Source organism: Phyllopteryx taeniolatus, chromosome 10 (assembly GCF_024500385.1).
Source record: "Phyllopteryx taeniolatus isolate TA_2022b chromosome 10, UOR_Ptae_1.2, whole genome shotgun sequence".
Taxonomy (NCBI): domain Eukaryota; kingdom Metazoa; phylum Chordata; class Actinopteri; order Syngnathiformes; family Syngnathidae; genus Phyllopteryx; species Phyllopteryx taeniolatus.
Window position 1 is genome coordinate 23,766,797 of NC_084511.1, and position 17,343 is coordinate 23,784,139.

A 17,343-nucleotide genomic window follows, 5' to 3' on the forward strand; every position below is an offset into this window, starting at 1 on the left:
TACAGCCTTCTATTTACTAATTAGGTTACTTCTGAAGGCAATTTATTGTATTTAGGAGTATAAGAGTGCAGGGGAATAAATACAAATGCACACCACGCTTTTAAGATTTATATTCAGTTTTGCAAAACAGAATTTTCATTCCACTTCAGAAATATGTGCTACTTTGTGCTGGTCTGTCACATGAAAAAAAAAAATTGTGATTGGAAGGTCACAAAATGTGAAAGGTTCAAGGGGTAGGAATACTTTTTCAAGGCACTGTAACCACTCATTTGAAATTTTCATTGTAATGTGTACATTAGACAACCAATGTGTTGTTTTGAAATGTGACTTAAAACTGTATTTTCGTGGTCTTGTATTATTTCCAACACCACCAGAAAAAGTTGTGTAATATATTCATGCTTAATTGTTACATATGCTTTTATACATCCCAACATAGATTAAAAAAACAGCCAAACTAAATTGCTTTCTATTTGCTTTGTTTCCATTTTTAGCTATTCAAAAAAATAACACCAGAGGTATAACTAAGTTAGCTGTCTAATATCTTTTTTTAAAAAACTTTATATACTTATAGCAGTGATGGCCTGCTATAACCAAAACACAATTATTTAGTTAAATACTTGGGACAATAGGATTTTTATAGCTAGTGTGGAATATTTGCATTTTGCTCGTGAGCAAGAAAAGGAGCTGAGAAATTAAAATTGCCTTCATTTCCAAACCAGAGGGAAAACAGGAAAATACATAATGTATCCATGTTTGAGTATACATTCAAGAGGCGTATACAAAGCACGATGTATTAATTGTATATATTTGCAAAACATATCACCGTGGGTGACAATCCCCCTTCCCCACCCCCACTGAACCAAACACTGTGGGAAACAAAAGCAGTTAAGTGAATTCAGACGGTTCTCATTTGAATGACTTAAACAACATGGAATTAAAAACATCCTCCATTTTGGAACATGCTGCCGCTTGACCAGCAGAAATCTATGACGCGGACACTCTCCTTTGATTCAATGAAAACATATAAATACATTGAGAAAAAGGCCATGTATCAGCAACAATGTAAGTGTTTTTATATGCTTTCTCAACTACAATATAGACTGATATAGTTCAGGGTTTAAAGCCCTAAAATGAGAACAGAAAGTAAGCATTCTTTCCTTCACTCTGTCTATACAATATATGTACAAGCAGTTTTTTTCCTCCCATCATTAGAGTACAGAGGAGAGAAGAAGAAAAAAAAAAAAACATTTTTTTTTAAAAAGGAAAAAAAAAAAAAAAGACCCAAAACATTTAGCTGGAAGGGAAAAGAAAATGAAAACTAACATCTTTGAATTTTCTTTAGAAACAAAGAAAATGCCACTAAAACACTTTCTTTTTTTTTTTTTTTAATGCCACCGAAGAAAAGAAAAAAAAAAAAAAAAGGTTCACAATGACAACGAGGACCCAAGTTAGTTTATAATGGTGCCACTCCAAATAGAAGTCAAGAGTGAACGCAAAAGAAAACTATTGAAGGACAGAGGTTTAAAGCACAAAAAGAGGACGGGCTCTTCCCTTGGGGGTCTTGTGATGAATGATGGTTTCATTTCTGGGCCTTGCAAACATGTTGCCATCACGTGGACAGCCACAACAGTCTCTCTCTCCCTCCCCTCCGTCCTCTAGTCCACCTTGACCACACTATAGATCTTATTTACAAACCAGAAGCACGCAAAGAAGCCGATGGTTCCTGAGGAGGAAAAGAAAAAACTCATTAAACATAAGGAACGTGCAGCAGGACAGGCACTAACATTTGATAAGAGAAAAAAAAATTAAGCACTCAAGCAAAGTGTTGATTATAGAGTACAAACTAGACCAGACTAATGAAGGTGATGAGGTAAGTGTGAAATGCTAAATTGGATTTTCTATTTTCAGGTGCTAAATCTGAATCTAAATCTGCATATTGTCGTCGTCAGGCAGAAACCCCTTATGTCCAAAAATGGTCCATTTCCTATTTATTTCCACAAATCGATACTATTGGTCCATCCCCACATTGTAATTATTTTTTTTTTGACGCAATATTAACCAATTTAGAGTGTCGAAAATAGCTAGAGAACAAATCTATAAACTCTTAAACTGCTTAAGAAGTTTTGTAAAACTCTGCCACTTCCCTCACCCTGCGGCAGCCTTGTGGAATTATGTCACCTCAAGATTGAAAGTCTGGATGTATTTTGGAAAATAACGAGTGAAAAGAGTTAAGTTAGATACATTTGAGGAAGCCTGTTTTGTTAAAAATGGATTGCTGTAATGCTACAGTGCAGAAGGAACTAGTCAGCCACAAAGGTACGTTTGCGTGCAGATTAATTTCCGCCTATTACACTGTATAGTCAAAAGAAATACTATTTTTGTAACTCCTAATATGGGAATTGTATTACAGTATTGGGAAAGAGCAAGACTAAGTAAAAATATATATTTTTACAATTAATGCAGTACCCCACAAAAGTGACTACATCCCTTTACGGTACTCCCTTTTCCGAGATACTGTATCTCAAACTTTTGCTACTTTCCAGCTAAAAAGATACACATTCAACTCAAACTTTAAACCAAAAGACAGTGTATCACTTTTTTCATTTTGACTCATTTGCTAATGTTAAGAAGTCACTCTTATCTCTCTGTGAGCTTTGCAGTCAAAGCGCGAATTAAGTTGAGATCAAAGTTGAGGACGGGATGAAAAAGACAAAAATAGACATTGGAAAATGGCGAAGATTAGGATTATTTAGCTGCAGAGTGGAAGCAAGGAGGAAACGTGATAATGTTTTGGCTTGGATTATTCCCCAGTGATAATCTTTTGACATCTCGTACCCCTTCGCAACTTGCAGCTCCGTCTTAAGATAATGTCAACATGTAACTTTTTTTTTTTTTTTTTTTTTTTTTAATCTGGCCCTACAGTGATGCAGTGGTGCAGCAGATCGTCTTCCACCATCAGACGTGAAGGTGGTGAGATGTTAAATTCTTGGTGACGCAAACAGGCATATGCACCCCAATTAGCTACGGCGACTGCATGTTATCGTCGTCGTGTGTGTGTCCATTGTAACACAGTACGTTAATTTGTAAACGTGTCGATTACCACAACGGTAATCCTTTGTTGACGTCGCAAGACAGTTTTATAGGATCTTTTTGAGTGTCCACAACATAATAATTTATTGCAAATTACTTTGCGGACCGCCAAGCTACGGAACCACTGGTATAAACAGCACCTATAGTGAATGGAGGAATGGTGTCGACCCGGTTAGACAGAGTCAATTAAAAGTCTTTTCCAAGGTATATTGTTTGATTGAGCCCTAGATGCAAAGTTTACACGTGGATTTTATTGCATGATTGCACGTGACTGAGCCTTTAACAGCACTGACTCAATAAAGAGCAAACAATATGTTTCACAAGTACTGAAACTACTTCCTGGTGCTACATTTAAGACCAGGATCAAAAACCCTTTACGACACACCCCTTTTGGACTTTGGCAAACACACAGTGCTGTGAGAGAACATCAGGTTTGCCGTGAGAAATATTCCAATTTCATTCAATCCGTAAATTATGATTTATTTGCGACAAATTATCATCTCTCATTCGTCTAAAATGCTCTTCGACTAGAGGGTACAAGTAACCTGTCTAGCCACCTGTTGCTACTCATACAACAGAACAATAGCTTGATGTGTCAACAGATGACCGGGGCTCACCTGTGAAGAGGAAGAAGATGAGCACCATGATCATGGTGTATCCGAAGTAGAGGAAGGTGCTGGCCGCACCGATGATTTGCAGCTTGGAGAAGAAATAGTGCACGGCGTATATGAACAGATAGACCGCAGTGAAGCCACTGGTCAGGAAGGAACGCCACCACCAGTGGTAGTCCTGCACATGCATGACAAAGATGACAAATCAGGAATACAGAATACTCACCAAGATTATGTATTAGTAGACACAGTATAGGTATTTATGACATTGTCTTTTTTTTTTTTTTAAACAAAATTGGTTCATTAAAATGTATTCATTTTTTAATTTGTTGATCACACTCCATAACTTAGTTGATGTCTTCTAAATAAAATTAAGAATACTACTAAAATAAACAATTACAGACATGCCTTTTCCAAAAAGTATTAAACAATGGTTAAATTAAAATATTTATAGAGTACTTTTTTCATTTTTACTGCAATACATTTTACTTACAATAAAACCAATATTCCTTACAAAATATTAAATCTAAAATTGATTATTTTTACTAATATTACTTGAAAACTTTAAAATTTGAAAAATGTGGATACACTTAATTGTTATTAACTTCATTAAACAAATGGTAAATTAACTATAATACATTTTAAAATATAAAACAGAAATAAGTACACATTTAATTTTTAAGGAACATTCGTCTGTCACAACTGCTCAGTAAGTTGCAGTCAAATTTTGTTTTTTGCAGAGATATATAATTTTATATGCCTGTTCAGATATCTGTTGGTTAAAGGGTTATAACACGAGGATATCTATGCTAGTTTCGTTAGGCTGTCTATGGCATTTTGTATTCTTTGTTAACATTAAGCTAACGGACTTTTGTGGTTAAAATAAACGTCCGATTTTCTTTGTTTTATGTTTAGTTGTACAGTGGACTCCAGTTGGGAGTGGTAATAAACAAATTGAAGGCTCTTTTTGAAGAATTGTTCATAATCTCCCAAACTGCTAATTGTTTTGAAGTTTCCTGGAACCATGTGGCGCTCATAACTTAAATTTTGCAAAATTTCTTTAAGATGAGTGTCTATGCTTCAATCACATCTGGATTACTGTGTCATCATAACTCATTTGGCACCAAAATGTATGTGACAGCATGGTACAACATTGTTTTAAACTTACCTCAGCACATAAGTGGAAGTAGCAGAGCAGAATGGTGGCCTCGGAGCACGTGATGAGCAGAATGATGAACACCAGAAACAGGAAGCCGAACATGTAGTACATCTGATGAGACCTATCAGGTGGAAAACATTTGACACCGAGCTCGTTTTAAAACATCACAGGTAGAGAGCACTCGAAGTGAGAATTTGTGCCCTGCCTGGTTACCATATGCTGTTGAGGATGAAGAAGAGCTGGATGAAGATACAGCCGAAGGGCAGGATGCCGCCCATGACGATGCCCGGGATGGGCTTGGTGAAAAATGACTGCTCAGGAATTTGACGTGGTATTTGATTCGTTCTCACTGGTTGCTCAATTGCCTGGATGGGTGTGAGAAGAAGAAAAAATAATGCAAATAAGCATGTGAAATTATTTTGTAATGGAGTTACAATGGGACCTCTACAGTTTAATTACAAAATTTGCAATTTTAACAGAACTTCAAGAAAATTTGGGGAAAAGCTTGCATGAAGCTTTGGTGCATGCATCAAAGGAATAACTGCGTTTTGCCTTTGGCCTTTTGGCAACACAAACCCTTGCATGTTACTGTTTTGAAATTTATCAGATCAAATTTAATTTTATTAGTGCCAAGGCCAAAGCCATGTCAAATATAAAACATTGCTTTGGCGCCATCTAGTGGCCAATGAAATGAAATGAGGGGAGGAGCTTCATTTAGCCAGGCCAAAGCCTTAGAAAAACACCAAGGAAAAAAACTGTGTTTTGTTGTCATCTTGCGGCATCTATAGGCAATTACAAACCTTTCTGGGTGGGAGTCAATTACTTGCGGATTTTCGCGTTTGGCAGCGCGGTGGAGAGGGGGGGGGGGGGGGGGTGTTGGGGGGGGGGGGTCACTGTATTGTCTTTACGTCTTCATTAGCTTCTATTTACACTTTCGAATACAACTTTTACGATTGTGACAGTGTGACCCTGGAACTGATCGTTTATTTCTTATGGAAAAACGGTCATCGACAAGGGTTACAGAATTTGTGTTCAACCTGAGAGGGTCCACTATATTTTCTATTAAGACTGATACGTACAGGCTTCTTGAATCCAAAGTAGGCACCGATGAATGTAAGTGGCACAGAAATTCCAAACCACAGGGCCAGGATTGCCACCAGTGTCCCGAAGGGGATGGCTGCCGAGGACCCCTCCACCCAGAGGATCAAGTTCATCAGAAAGAAGTCGGCAAACACAATACTGCAGAAGAGGGGGAGGTGAGGGAATGCTGACACAAGGACAGTCAAGGGTGAAAACACAGAGGAACCATTTTTGGTGAAGCAACGAACCCCGGACATAGGAGCGCCGTCAACAGGACGTTGGTCTTCCACTTTTCTCCTCCGAAAGCTGAAATAAAACAACAAAAGTAACAGGACATCACAACAAGAAGGGACGCAAAATCACTTGTCTTAAGCGTTTCGTCAGCCGTCTCACTTTTGTAAAGGCGCGCCGACACGTATCCGGCAGGGGTGCCCAGCAGGACCCAAAGAACCACGGCGCATGTCATGAGAGCGCCCCTGTTGGCTGGGGACAGGAAGCCCAGGCAGGCCAGGACTACAGAGGGAGAACAGCTCATCGTCACATTTTCTCAATTGTATCTAAAATTTAATCACACTTTGACTGCCACTTACTTATATTTTTGTTTCAGCTGCAAATAACCTTAAAACAATGGCAAATATATGATACACTTTTGAAGAAAGAAAAGCTGTCATAAACGGACACTGGAAATGTGAAAACGCGGCGGCGTGAGGTGAAGTTTGGCTATCCAGGTAGTGTTGAATTCCCTGCACCCCTGTCCTCACGCCAAAGGATTTTTTTTTTAACAGGCATATCTCAAAGATAAGGTTCACGCCACAAAATCAGTGACAGTCAAAAAGTTGAAAGAAGAAATCGGAAGACAATGTCTCAATTCCAAATGATATATTGTCCCAATTGACAACATTTGACACCCATCGGAATCCACTCCCTCCCACTTGTTCTCATCTATAACACTCAGTTTCAAGTTTTACTCTGCCTTCTGCCATCGACATTTCAGAAATCATCCATCACTCCAAGCCCTCACACCTTGCCAACTTGACCCCTTCCTTACTGTTCTGGTTGACTCCAGTGTCCCTAGTCCCTATCATCACTGTGATTATCCACTCATCTCTCCAGATATTGCTCCCCCAGTTTTCAAAACTGGAGTCATAACCCCAATACTGGGAAAAAAAAAAGTTTAAATACAAATAATTTCAATAACCTTCGTCCCATTTCCAACCTCCCATTCCTTTCTAAAAAAAAAAATTAAAAAAAATAAATGAATAAAAATTTTGAAAAAGGAATAAGACCATCGCTTCCCAGCTCCATTCCCACCTCACTTCCAATAAGCTCTATGAACAATCCCAGTCTAGTTTCTGCCCCCTCCATAGCACTGAAAGAGCATTCATCAAGATCACCAACGACCTCCTCCTGGCAGCTGACTCTGGCATACTCACCATCCTTCTTGATCTGAGTGCAGCTTTTGATATACTATTTCCCACATCAGCCTACTGATCAGACTCAACCACATTGGCATTAAACACACACAGTTCTTATCTGTCCGGCCACACCCAGTTTGTTCAAATGAAATCATTTATATCCCATGCGTCCCCGTTTCTTCTGGTGTGCCCAAGGTCTCCGTCTTGGGCCCCCTCCTCTAAATAGGTAAATTCAATTTACACTTTCACTGTTACGCAGACGACACCCAGCTCAACCTCTCCACCAAACCCACGGCCGCTCTTCCTCCCTGACTGCTTCTCTGAACTCAACACTGGTTTTCATCCAACTTTCTACAACCATGACAAAACTGAAATCTTACTCATAGGTACCAAGTCCATGTTAGCCAAAACTGACAGTTTGTCCATTACACTTGATAATTCCCATTTCCTCCTCTCCTCAGGTTAAGAGTCTAGGGGTCATCCTTGACACCCCACACTCCATCCAAGCGTACAAACATTACACCGTCTGCATACTTTCAATTACGAAATATAAATCGTCTCAGTCCAACCCCTAACCTACTGCTGTTGTCCTTGTTCATAGCCTCGTCACTTCCCACCTGGATTACCACAACTCTCTCCTCTCCTGTATGGTCTCCCCCACAAGTCACTGCAAAAACGACAGCTTCTCCAGAACTCTGCTGCCCGTATCATCACGAGGACCGTCTACATTCATCACATCACTCCAGCCCTCCAACAACTCCAATGGCTCCCTGTGAAATACTGCATCCAATATACAATACTGATCTTTACCTTCAAGACCATCAATCACCTTGCCCCACCATTATTTTTCGGTCCACCTTCACATTGCCACACCTACTCTCAGCTCTTAGTCTTCCATCCATTCTGCCAGTCTGTCCACCGTGGGGGACAAAGCCTTCAACCGCTCTGCCCCTACCCCCCCATGTTCTGTTTTTATTGTATTGATTTCTTTTAACTTTGTACGGTGACCTTGAGTACCAAGAAAGGCGCCTATAAATTATAAATGAATTAGTTATTATTGTTATTTATTTGTATCACTTTATTAGTATTATTATTATTATCATCATGATTATTATTATTTTTATACTTTGATAAGTATTTTGTCCTAGGTTTCACACATCCACTCGGTTTTTGTACAGTTGAAAATAGTCCATACCACACGCATCCGTCTGCCCACTTGACTCGGCCACTCATCGAGGCCACACACAAAGCATCCCATGCGTATGCGCAACTTAGTGTTTCCGTTGAGTGACCGACAGTGAGCATCACCCTACGCGTTCATCGGAAGCATTTTAAAAGTTTTTTTTCCTAGAGTGAGGGTTTTCAATAAGCTGCCATGGGGCCAAAGAAAGTTCCAAGCAATAAAGATGAGAAACACCATAGAGTAAAAAAAACAACAACCTTGTAGCAAAGTACAACAATCGTGGATTCCACTTCCAAAAAAATAACCTCTCCTTATCCCGCTCCCCTCCTCGCCATCTTTCTTACGCCATTAAGACTCTTCAATAAAAGGTAAAAGTGATGTTTACATTATTTCCTATTGGAAATATTGCTTCAGTCCTCGTACGAATCGGTTTTAGTCTGATTTTTTTAGAATGGCTTAAACAAGAAAACTGAGGTTACAATGTATGTTGAAGTGAGTTGAAAAGTTTTATTAAGACAAATGTGCTTTGCTGCCATTCTGTCTACTGTATAAGCAATTACAGACCTTTAGTGGGGCACCGTCAATTACTCAGATTTTCGCTATTTGTTGCATGGCTCGGTTCCTATCCCCCAGAAATACTGGTGAACACTGAATTAATGGCCAGTTAGAGTGAGTACATTTTTCTTTGGACATACTGTATTAATGCTCTGTTTTAATTGACACTCTCAGAGAGGTGCAATTTGACAACAGTGGCTATACTTTACGGGGGTCAGTGGCTTCCACTAATACCTCACACACCGTCTTGCTGGTTCTGCCCGTTTACCTTGTGAAATTAATCTGTATCTATTATGAGGTCTGACAGAATTCTGGCTTGCCATTCTGGTTATGCCTGTTTACCTTGTGAATTAGTCTGTATATATTGTGTTATCTTACAGAGTGTGATGAAGGTCATGATGAAGATCTGCGTGCCCTGTCCGAGGAATATGGAGAGCAGCATTCCTTTCCTGGGCGGGCGGAACACATCGCCATGCACCTGCTTCCAACCAGACTCCTCCTGCGCGTCTTCCTGTAAGAGGGGAACGCAAGGTGGTATATCAACAGAGCATTCCACACGCACGGGGTAAAAAGCTTAAGTTTAACCAGCCACCACGGAGTGAATTGTACCTGGTGGCTCGAAACTTGCCAGCAAAGCAACAAAAGGTGAACACTGAGAACAAAAGCTGTAAAATTTGGTGTGTCAGGACTCCCAATCAGTCTACACTTTGTAATGTACAGTTTAGTCTTCTGGAGTCACACCACCTTTTACATTCCTCTCAAGTGTGTGTGTGCTTGTGCTTCAATCTCACCCAAACACCTGATTGAAGGACCACAAATGTTTGCTTTTGAGCAGGCTTACATAAAAGGGAGTTGATTTCAGCACGGTCGATGGAAGCTTTATCAAGTCTGCCTGTGAAATGTGACAACATGTTCAGACTCATAGCATTTCACACTGCAGAAATAACTGATAATGGGGGGGGGGGGGGACTTCCACCTCCAAGAGATGAGTCAATTTTAGATTTCAAGGAAGCACCCAATTCAAGGCCACAACCAACTGATGAACTCTAGATAAATAAAGTATTTGCTTTACTGTTTGGTCGTTCAAGTTTACAGTGTCATGACAGCAAACCTAATAAGGAAAACTATGTGGTACAAATTGAAGCAAACGGAAAATTCCACCTTCAACTGCATGTCTTTTACATGAAACCCAGCGAATGTTCCAGAGCTATTGTACTGTATATGCTCTCACACAATAACACAGAATCCTGCAATCAGATAATTATATGCGACCCGACAACAGCGCCGTCTGGCGTGAAGCTAAATGGTACCCCAACTGAAGAGTGCCCTCACTTACGAGTATTTTAAGGTCCGAGCTGTCACTTGGCCAATTTTTTGCCTTGATTTGTGAGCAAAAAGTTGATTTCATTAGCCTTAGGACACAGGTTATGTGTTTGATATAACATTATAACCAAAAATATGAATAGATCGACACGCAGAGCTCCCAACCTATAGAAATTCACTTCCGGAAAAATTTATCCAAATCTGAATTTTCAAAAATTTTGTCAAGAACATTACCACGGGACAGTTATTGCATTATACACATATATATATATATATATATATATATATATACACACATATATATATATACACACATATATATATATATATACACACACACACACACACACACACACATATATGTATATATATATATATATATATATATATACACACACACACACACACATTTTTTAAATATTTGGTATGCTCACAAGCAATCCTGGGGTGTAATCGTCACCTATATTTCAAATATGGATTTATTGTTTTTTTAGACTAGTGAAAATAGTGAGGTTGGCTAAATTTGTGTAGGCTTGCTTTGTTAGAGTTGATCGCTGTAATGCCTTCTTGCAGAGAGCAGTCACCTGAGCTAAGTGATTAATTTCCACAAGTTTTAATCAATGACACTCTAATGAATTAGCGATTTTTCAGCATATTAAATTAGCGACTGAACATCATTTTGGGGTGCTGGTTGTTCTGTTCATGTGAGAGAGCAACAGTGTATGATACCACTAAGGTCTGATAACAACTTGAACAAATCACTGTTTGGTAACTCATAAAAGCTGTCGTTTTCATTATTATTATTATTTCCTGAAAAGTTGTCATTTTGGAGGAGGTGGGATTCCACCCAACAGCAACGATATATAAAATAACTGATTACTACCACTTTATCCACCTTATTGTATAGTGCATTCCTTTTCCCACACTAGCTATGCACTGGCTGTAGTTGTTTTTTTTCCCCTGAAAAGTTGTCATTTTAGAGATGGGTGGGATTCTGCCTGACAGCTACAATATATACAATATAAATTTTTCTACACTGGCTACGTAGTGAATTTGGTTTCCACTTCTGCCAATGACGTCACACCAAGACACGGGGAGGCATGCCAATTTTGCCGATGAAAAGGGGGCGACCATTTACGAATTGCTCCAATTTTTTTTACCCCATAGCTCCTTTTACTCGAAAGATTCGCAAGTTGGGGCACTCGTAAATCAAGGTATTACTGTACTACTTTCCTGACCCTCTGAGTGATGCGTGTACATGAATAGTGTGGATGATGCTTGTACCTGGTCCACCTGGTTGTATCTGGCAATATCCTTGTGCAGCGTTCTTAGCATGATCATGGCCACCATGCCAGACAGGAAGAGCACGATGACTAAGGAGTTCATGATGCTAACAATGAAATTACACGAGAATATGCGTTGGCAACCAGCAACACAGGTGTTTAAATATGAATATGAAATATGTGCTCCTACCTAAACCACTGGATGTTTGTGTGCGGCATAGAGACCAGGATGTAGTCCCACCGGGAAGCCCACTTGATCGTGTTGTTTTTCTGTAAAAGGAGGTGAAATGTCCCATAATAGTAACACATGTTCACAATGTTTTCAAGGTAAAAACAGAAATCCAGTCCAAAGATTTACCTCAAATGTGACAGAGTAGGTGTAAACGATAGACATGTCATTGTCAAACTGGTTAGGCACCTCCATTGGGGTGGTACTTTCGCAGTTTGGGTTCTTCTCATCTGCGTGGTTGATACTATTAAGGGGGGAAAAATACAACATGTTTAAATATGCTCCTACCTGACTGTATTGTGGCTTACAACAATCTTACAAGTTGATTGTACTTAATACAGTGGAACAGAAAATGAGAAAACCAACCAAATATACCTAGAAAGCCGTACGATAACCATGCCTCAAAAGTCAGACCACTTTCCCCATGCTCTTTGTTTTCAATGTATAACTCTCCCAAAATCTCTTGCTGTTGTCACACTGAAATCACTTTTCCACCACCTCTCCGAGGTGCCGTTCGCCCACCACGTGCCGCTGAACATCGCAGCATTGTGTCACGGCAGCACATACACAATGAATGGGTTGGTCGACGGTGCATTGGGCTGTGCTTAGTGCAATGTGAAAAGGCCTTTAATCAGTTGTGTTTAGGCACAAGCAGTAATCTCATTCTGCACCTTTGTCATTAAGAGCACATGAGTAAAACAATTTATTATTAATTTAATATCGCGCAATTAACTTTTTTCTTTTACACATGTAAGATTGGCTGCCACTAATTAGTTTTAAAGTTAAATTACACATCTACAACTTTTCTTCTATTTGATATAGGTTTTACGATGGCTAATGTTATATTCTGGAGGTTATTTTTATTTCCTGCGGTGGAAAATTCTTATAAAAGTAAAGAAAAATTGGCGTTGGTCCTTCAAGGTTCCAAAGTATATCCAACACTTGTCAATGTTTACCTCCTGGGCTCCACTCTGGCAGCAACCAGCCGAGCTCCTGTCCAGCCGTCATCTGCTCCGTTGTGGTAAATGATCTTGATGTCTACGTGGTTGAAGACGTAAAATGTATTCTTCTTGTGGAACTCGGCCTGGGGGGGGGGGGGGGGGGGGGAAGAGAAAGAAAAAAAAGAAAAAAAAAAGTTACAAAGATTAAGATTGGAAATTTGAAAAAACTTCAACACATGGCGTTAAAAAATATTTTTGGGTGTCAGCTTTGATTACTAATGTTACGAGCTGTGCCGAGGATTTGAAGCATGTGTCGGGTAATTGAGGGGGCATTTCCATAAAGTGCGTTTCCAGGCTTGATTCATTTAGGGGAGGGGCTGGAAACGATAACATCCAAAACCTTGCTGCCCAGCTGTACCACGTGACCGATTTGGAAAGCATTTCAAATTTTGAAGCGGGTTTGACAGCAATATTAACCCCTCAAGCTGTTTTTTTCTTTTTGATAAGAGTTGCGGTCAGCTCATGGTTTTGATCAAGATTTTATTCTTTGTATCGTAGAGTTTGGAGAGTGTTTATAGTGTTTGGGGAGTAGAGTGAGTGAGGGTAACAGATGACATCTCTCACTGAAAACGTAATTCATCGGAATCCTTAATAAAAAATAAATAAATAAAAAAGAGGGTGCTGGCCGCCAAACTAACAGCCTGGGCTTTTAGCCCAAAGGTTGGTGCGCTTGACTCTCAACCCAGGGGACGGTGGTCGGGTGAGTTGTTTGGGCCTCGGGCAGCACTGCGCCGGATAACCTAACATTACTCCAGAGGCTTGAGGTTTATACATCAAAAACTGTTATTTTCCGTTTCTTATTTTATTCAAATGTGAGGTGTTTGTGTTCCAAGGAAGTAGGGTAAAATAACAACACCTCACTGTGAGAGGAAACAATTGCTGTAGGCTACCCCTGGTTTTTTATCCTGGTCTTGCATTTTTGTACACAGCGGCATCTTCTTTACCATGCAAAAGGGTGTTTTTAAAGACTTAAGAGGTTGTGTTTAGAAAGTTATTTCTGAAAATATATATATAATAATTGGCCCCTGTTCTATACGCCATTGTCCTAGTTACAGAAGCAATTCAGTGCCCTCTACCTGGTTCCACGAACACTTTCACTGTCCTATGCGTGCGTAAACAAATGCCTTTTTCCGAAAGTGACAGAAAAACATTATACAACCTACCACATCATGATACTACCATTTTGGAAAACTGTTTGCACAGGGAATGCATTCAAAAATATATTATGCACTTCATGTCGAGAAATTATTTCGTCATACATTTTTTTGTTTGTAATTCATTGTCATTCCCAAGAGTCAAAACAGATGCAAAAATTAAATGCATCACGCATTATGTGGTTAAGCTACAGCTGCATGTGACTATACACCTGGCTAGCAGGTGGTTTTGTGTGCACATGAAGTTCCAACAAATGAACCATTTCCAAACCAATTGCTTAAAATGGTACGATACCTCATGAGGCTTCATCTCATCATCACTACTGTATACCAATTAAACAAAAAACAAATGTAAAATTGTAGTCACAGCTCACATTAATAACACAAGCATCCTTAGGTCGGCCATCTGAATTAACAAAGCAACCAATAGGGAAACCGGGGTTGCAGTATTGCCGTTTTTCTTCCACATCATAGCACCATGTCACTGGCATGTTATCAATGATCCTGAAACAACAAAAACATGCGCCACTCAAATACCAAACATTTTTTTATCACCAAAAGTCAACAAACAAAGTATTGTGATAAGGTTGGTTAAACTGCAACTTAACAAACCAGTGGTGCTGATAGTTGAGCTGCATTCCCATTTTGATGAAATCTAGTCGAGCGGTGTCCTCTTGGCTGTCCTTCTTGTACGTTTTTTTGCACACCGCCTTGCACTTCACATCTTGTTTAAAGTTAAACTACAAAAGAGACATGGTGAATCAGAACCACATTTTGATGAGACACAAGGGAGATTAATTGGTGTCTAAAATAAGCTACATAAGTTAAAAGGCCTAGGTTTTCGGGCAACACCCACCTTGTATGGCGAGGACTCGATACGTTCACCAAACAACACCTGTCCAAGATTCTCCGAAGGCCTCATTTCTTTGGCATCCTTGCAAAAGTCGAATCTTTGACAAATGGATCATATACGATTAGGATAAGGATACATGTTTGGACAATACGCATTTAGAAAGTCCAAAAAGGGTCACTTACACATCATATTCATAAGGCAGGACGGACTCCACGGAATCCAGGCGATTGACAAACAGCTGTATCTGTGTCTGTAAGAAAGCAAAACATCTGTATATCAGTCTCATTTAGGGGTAATGAAACAATAGTCACAACTGAAGGACAAGATCAGGTTGTCAAATGGTGCTAAAGGTTTGTGTGTGAATTATTCAGTATTACTCATCTTCATTTACAAAGTCTTGAAAGGCAACAGGCCACCATACTGTTAGATATACAGCGCTGTGAAAAAGTATTGCCCCCCAGTCTCAAAATCTTAGAATTTTGCATATTTTCCCATTTTAAGATCATCAAAAAAAAAATAAACAAATATATCCCAAGTGAACTTAAAATGCTATTAAATGTTGATTTCAGTAATTACCCTCCTTGTTAAATCATGACGTCATTGTGGCTAATCACAATTTTTGGTTAATTTTCACTGTTCACACCCAAGCCTGATTACCTCCAGACCTGTTCAATCAAGAAATCACTTCAACAGAATCTGTCCTGACAAAATCAAGTCAGACAGAAGATCTTAAACAAAACAAACAAAAAAAGCTGCAACAAAATGACACGATCCAAAGAAATCCCAGCACAGTCAACAAATAAAGTTATTGACATCTATCAGTCTGGAAAGGGTTACAAAAGCCATTTCTAAAGCTTTAGGATTCCATTTTTTCTGAATTGAAACAATTCCGCAAGTTAGAGTGGGCCAAAACATCTCCACAGAGATGTGAACGACTCATTGCCAGTTATAGGAAACACTTTATTTTAGTTGTTGCTGCTGAGGATGACCCAACATCATAAAAACTCAACAATTATTAATGCTCGAGACCTATTTTGCCTTTTGAATGCAGCTGATTTTCATGTTTGCTCTGTTCTTTTATGTTTCTGTCCTCTCGATATCATTGAAAACGAGTGCTTGCCCTCAATGATCCTTCGAGACTTAACTAAGAAAAAATTTCAATGGTATGTAAAATAAAATGAAAATTTGGATTGGTTCAATTTGTTTTGTTTCACGCATCAAAGTGAATCTTGTGTTTACTTTAAAATACGTATTGTCATCGTACGTGCATTTGCTAACTAGCTATACAACTTGAGAACTTCAGTGAATGCAAAAGCGCAACAAACAGCAATGACTGCTACACAATGCTCGTGCTGTTTGCAGCCAATAGTCGGGGCCTTAATGTAGCTAACGTTAACTAGCAAGGTAAACATTGATAACCATCAGAGGTTAAAAGTGTCCAATTCGGCCAAAAACCCATTGTACCGTTGAAGAAACGAGAACGTGATCAATTCTTCCTACCTGGCAATCGTCACCACCTTTGCCGTCTTCGCAAAAACTAACTGGAGCTAAACCCGGAAGATAGAACGCCGAGCACGGGCAGAAATTCGAATTAAATACAAAGAAAAGCACCCAATAACCAAACTGAAACTCTATTCGCCTCCTCATTTTATATGCGAGTCGTCGATGTTCACCCCCCTGGCGTCAAATTAGTATAAAGTCTATATTTCTTGTCCGGGGAGAAAGGCTGCGCTGGCGGAACAAGGATTGCTGGTTCTCGAAACGCAGCGACGTTAGCTAAAGCTAGCCTCAATGTCCGCCTTCCTCTACCAACAGTAACACCACAGTGACGTTTCACTAGGTCAGGAGACTCGCACAGGAAATCAGCGTCACGACATTCGCAATAAGAGTACAATTACAATAGAATAGAATTACATCCTTCCTTGGTGCGTCCTTTTGCATTCACTTTACAATCAAAAGGCACGTCAGAATTTTACATTCATTTCATTAGTATTTGGTACTGCTGCTTTTGAACTGGATGACTGTACGCTTTGGGTCATTGTCCATTTGGAAGACCCATTTGCGCTTAAGGTTTAACTTCCTGGCTGATGTCTTGAGATGTTGCTTCAGTATTTGGACATCATGTTCTTTCCTCATGATGCCGTCTATTTTATGAAGTGCACCACTGCCTCCTTTGGCAAAACAACCCCACAACATGATGCCGCCACTGTATTTCAAAGATGGGATTGTGTTCTCAAACTTACAACTTCCTTCTTTTTCCTCCAAAAGTAACAATGCTCATATGGCCAACCAGTTCAATTTTACTTACATCAGAGATCAGACCACAGCACGTCTCCAACAATTCAGTTGTTGTTTTTTTGTACATGTGCAAGCTAAAGTCTCTTTTTTATGTATCTTTTGGAGTAAT

At 39.5% G+C, this 17,343-nt stretch overlaps 1 protein-coding gene across 2 annotated transcripts; it reads right to left on the reverse strand.

Annotated features, from left to right (window-relative positions):
* Window positions 1–688: 688 nt before the first annotated feature.
* On the reverse strand, window positions 689–16,767 carry tm9sf5 (transmembrane 9 superfamily protein member 5). Of its 2 annotated transcripts, XM_061787617.1 has the most exons (18): window positions 16,437–16,767; window positions 15,119–15,186; window positions 14,940–15,033; window positions 14,696–14,823; window positions 14,458–14,587; window positions 12,885–13,012; window positions 12,058–12,172; window positions 11,890–11,969; window positions 11,701–11,806; window positions 9,935–9,985; window positions 9,472–9,604; window positions 6,334–6,453; window positions 6,189–6,246; window positions 5,940–6,099; window positions 5,074–5,225; window positions 4,870–4,981; window positions 3,708–3,879; window positions 689–1,723 (listed from the first exon to the last, which is right to left on the reverse strand). In XM_061787617.1, the coding sequence occupies exons 1-18, from the start codon at window positions 16,581–16,583 to the stop codon at window positions 1,656–1,658; spliced, it is 2,022 nt and encodes a 673-aa protein (XP_061643601.1). In that variant the 5' UTR covers window positions 16,584–16,767; the 3' UTR covers window positions 689–1,655. The 2 variants fall into 2 exon arrangements, with proteins under 2 accessions (XP_061643601.1, XP_061643602.1); XM_061787618.1 differs by lacking the exon at window positions 9,935–9,985.
* Window positions 16,768–17,343: the final 576 nt, after the last annotated feature.

Coding starts and splice junctions, on each gene's coding strand:
- tm9sf5 (XM_061787617.1), bottom strand. CDS start 16,583: ATGAGGAGGCGAATAGAGTTTCAGTTTGGTTATTGGGTGCTTTTCTTT. Junction 15,034..15,118: donor CTGCCTTATGAATATGATGT/GTAAGTGACCCT, acceptor CATTTGTCAAAG/ATTCGACTTTTGCAAGGATG. Junction 11,807..11,889: donor ACAAACATCCAGTGGTTTAG/GTAGGAGCACAT, acceptor TTTCATTGTTAG/CATCATGAACTCCTTAGTCA.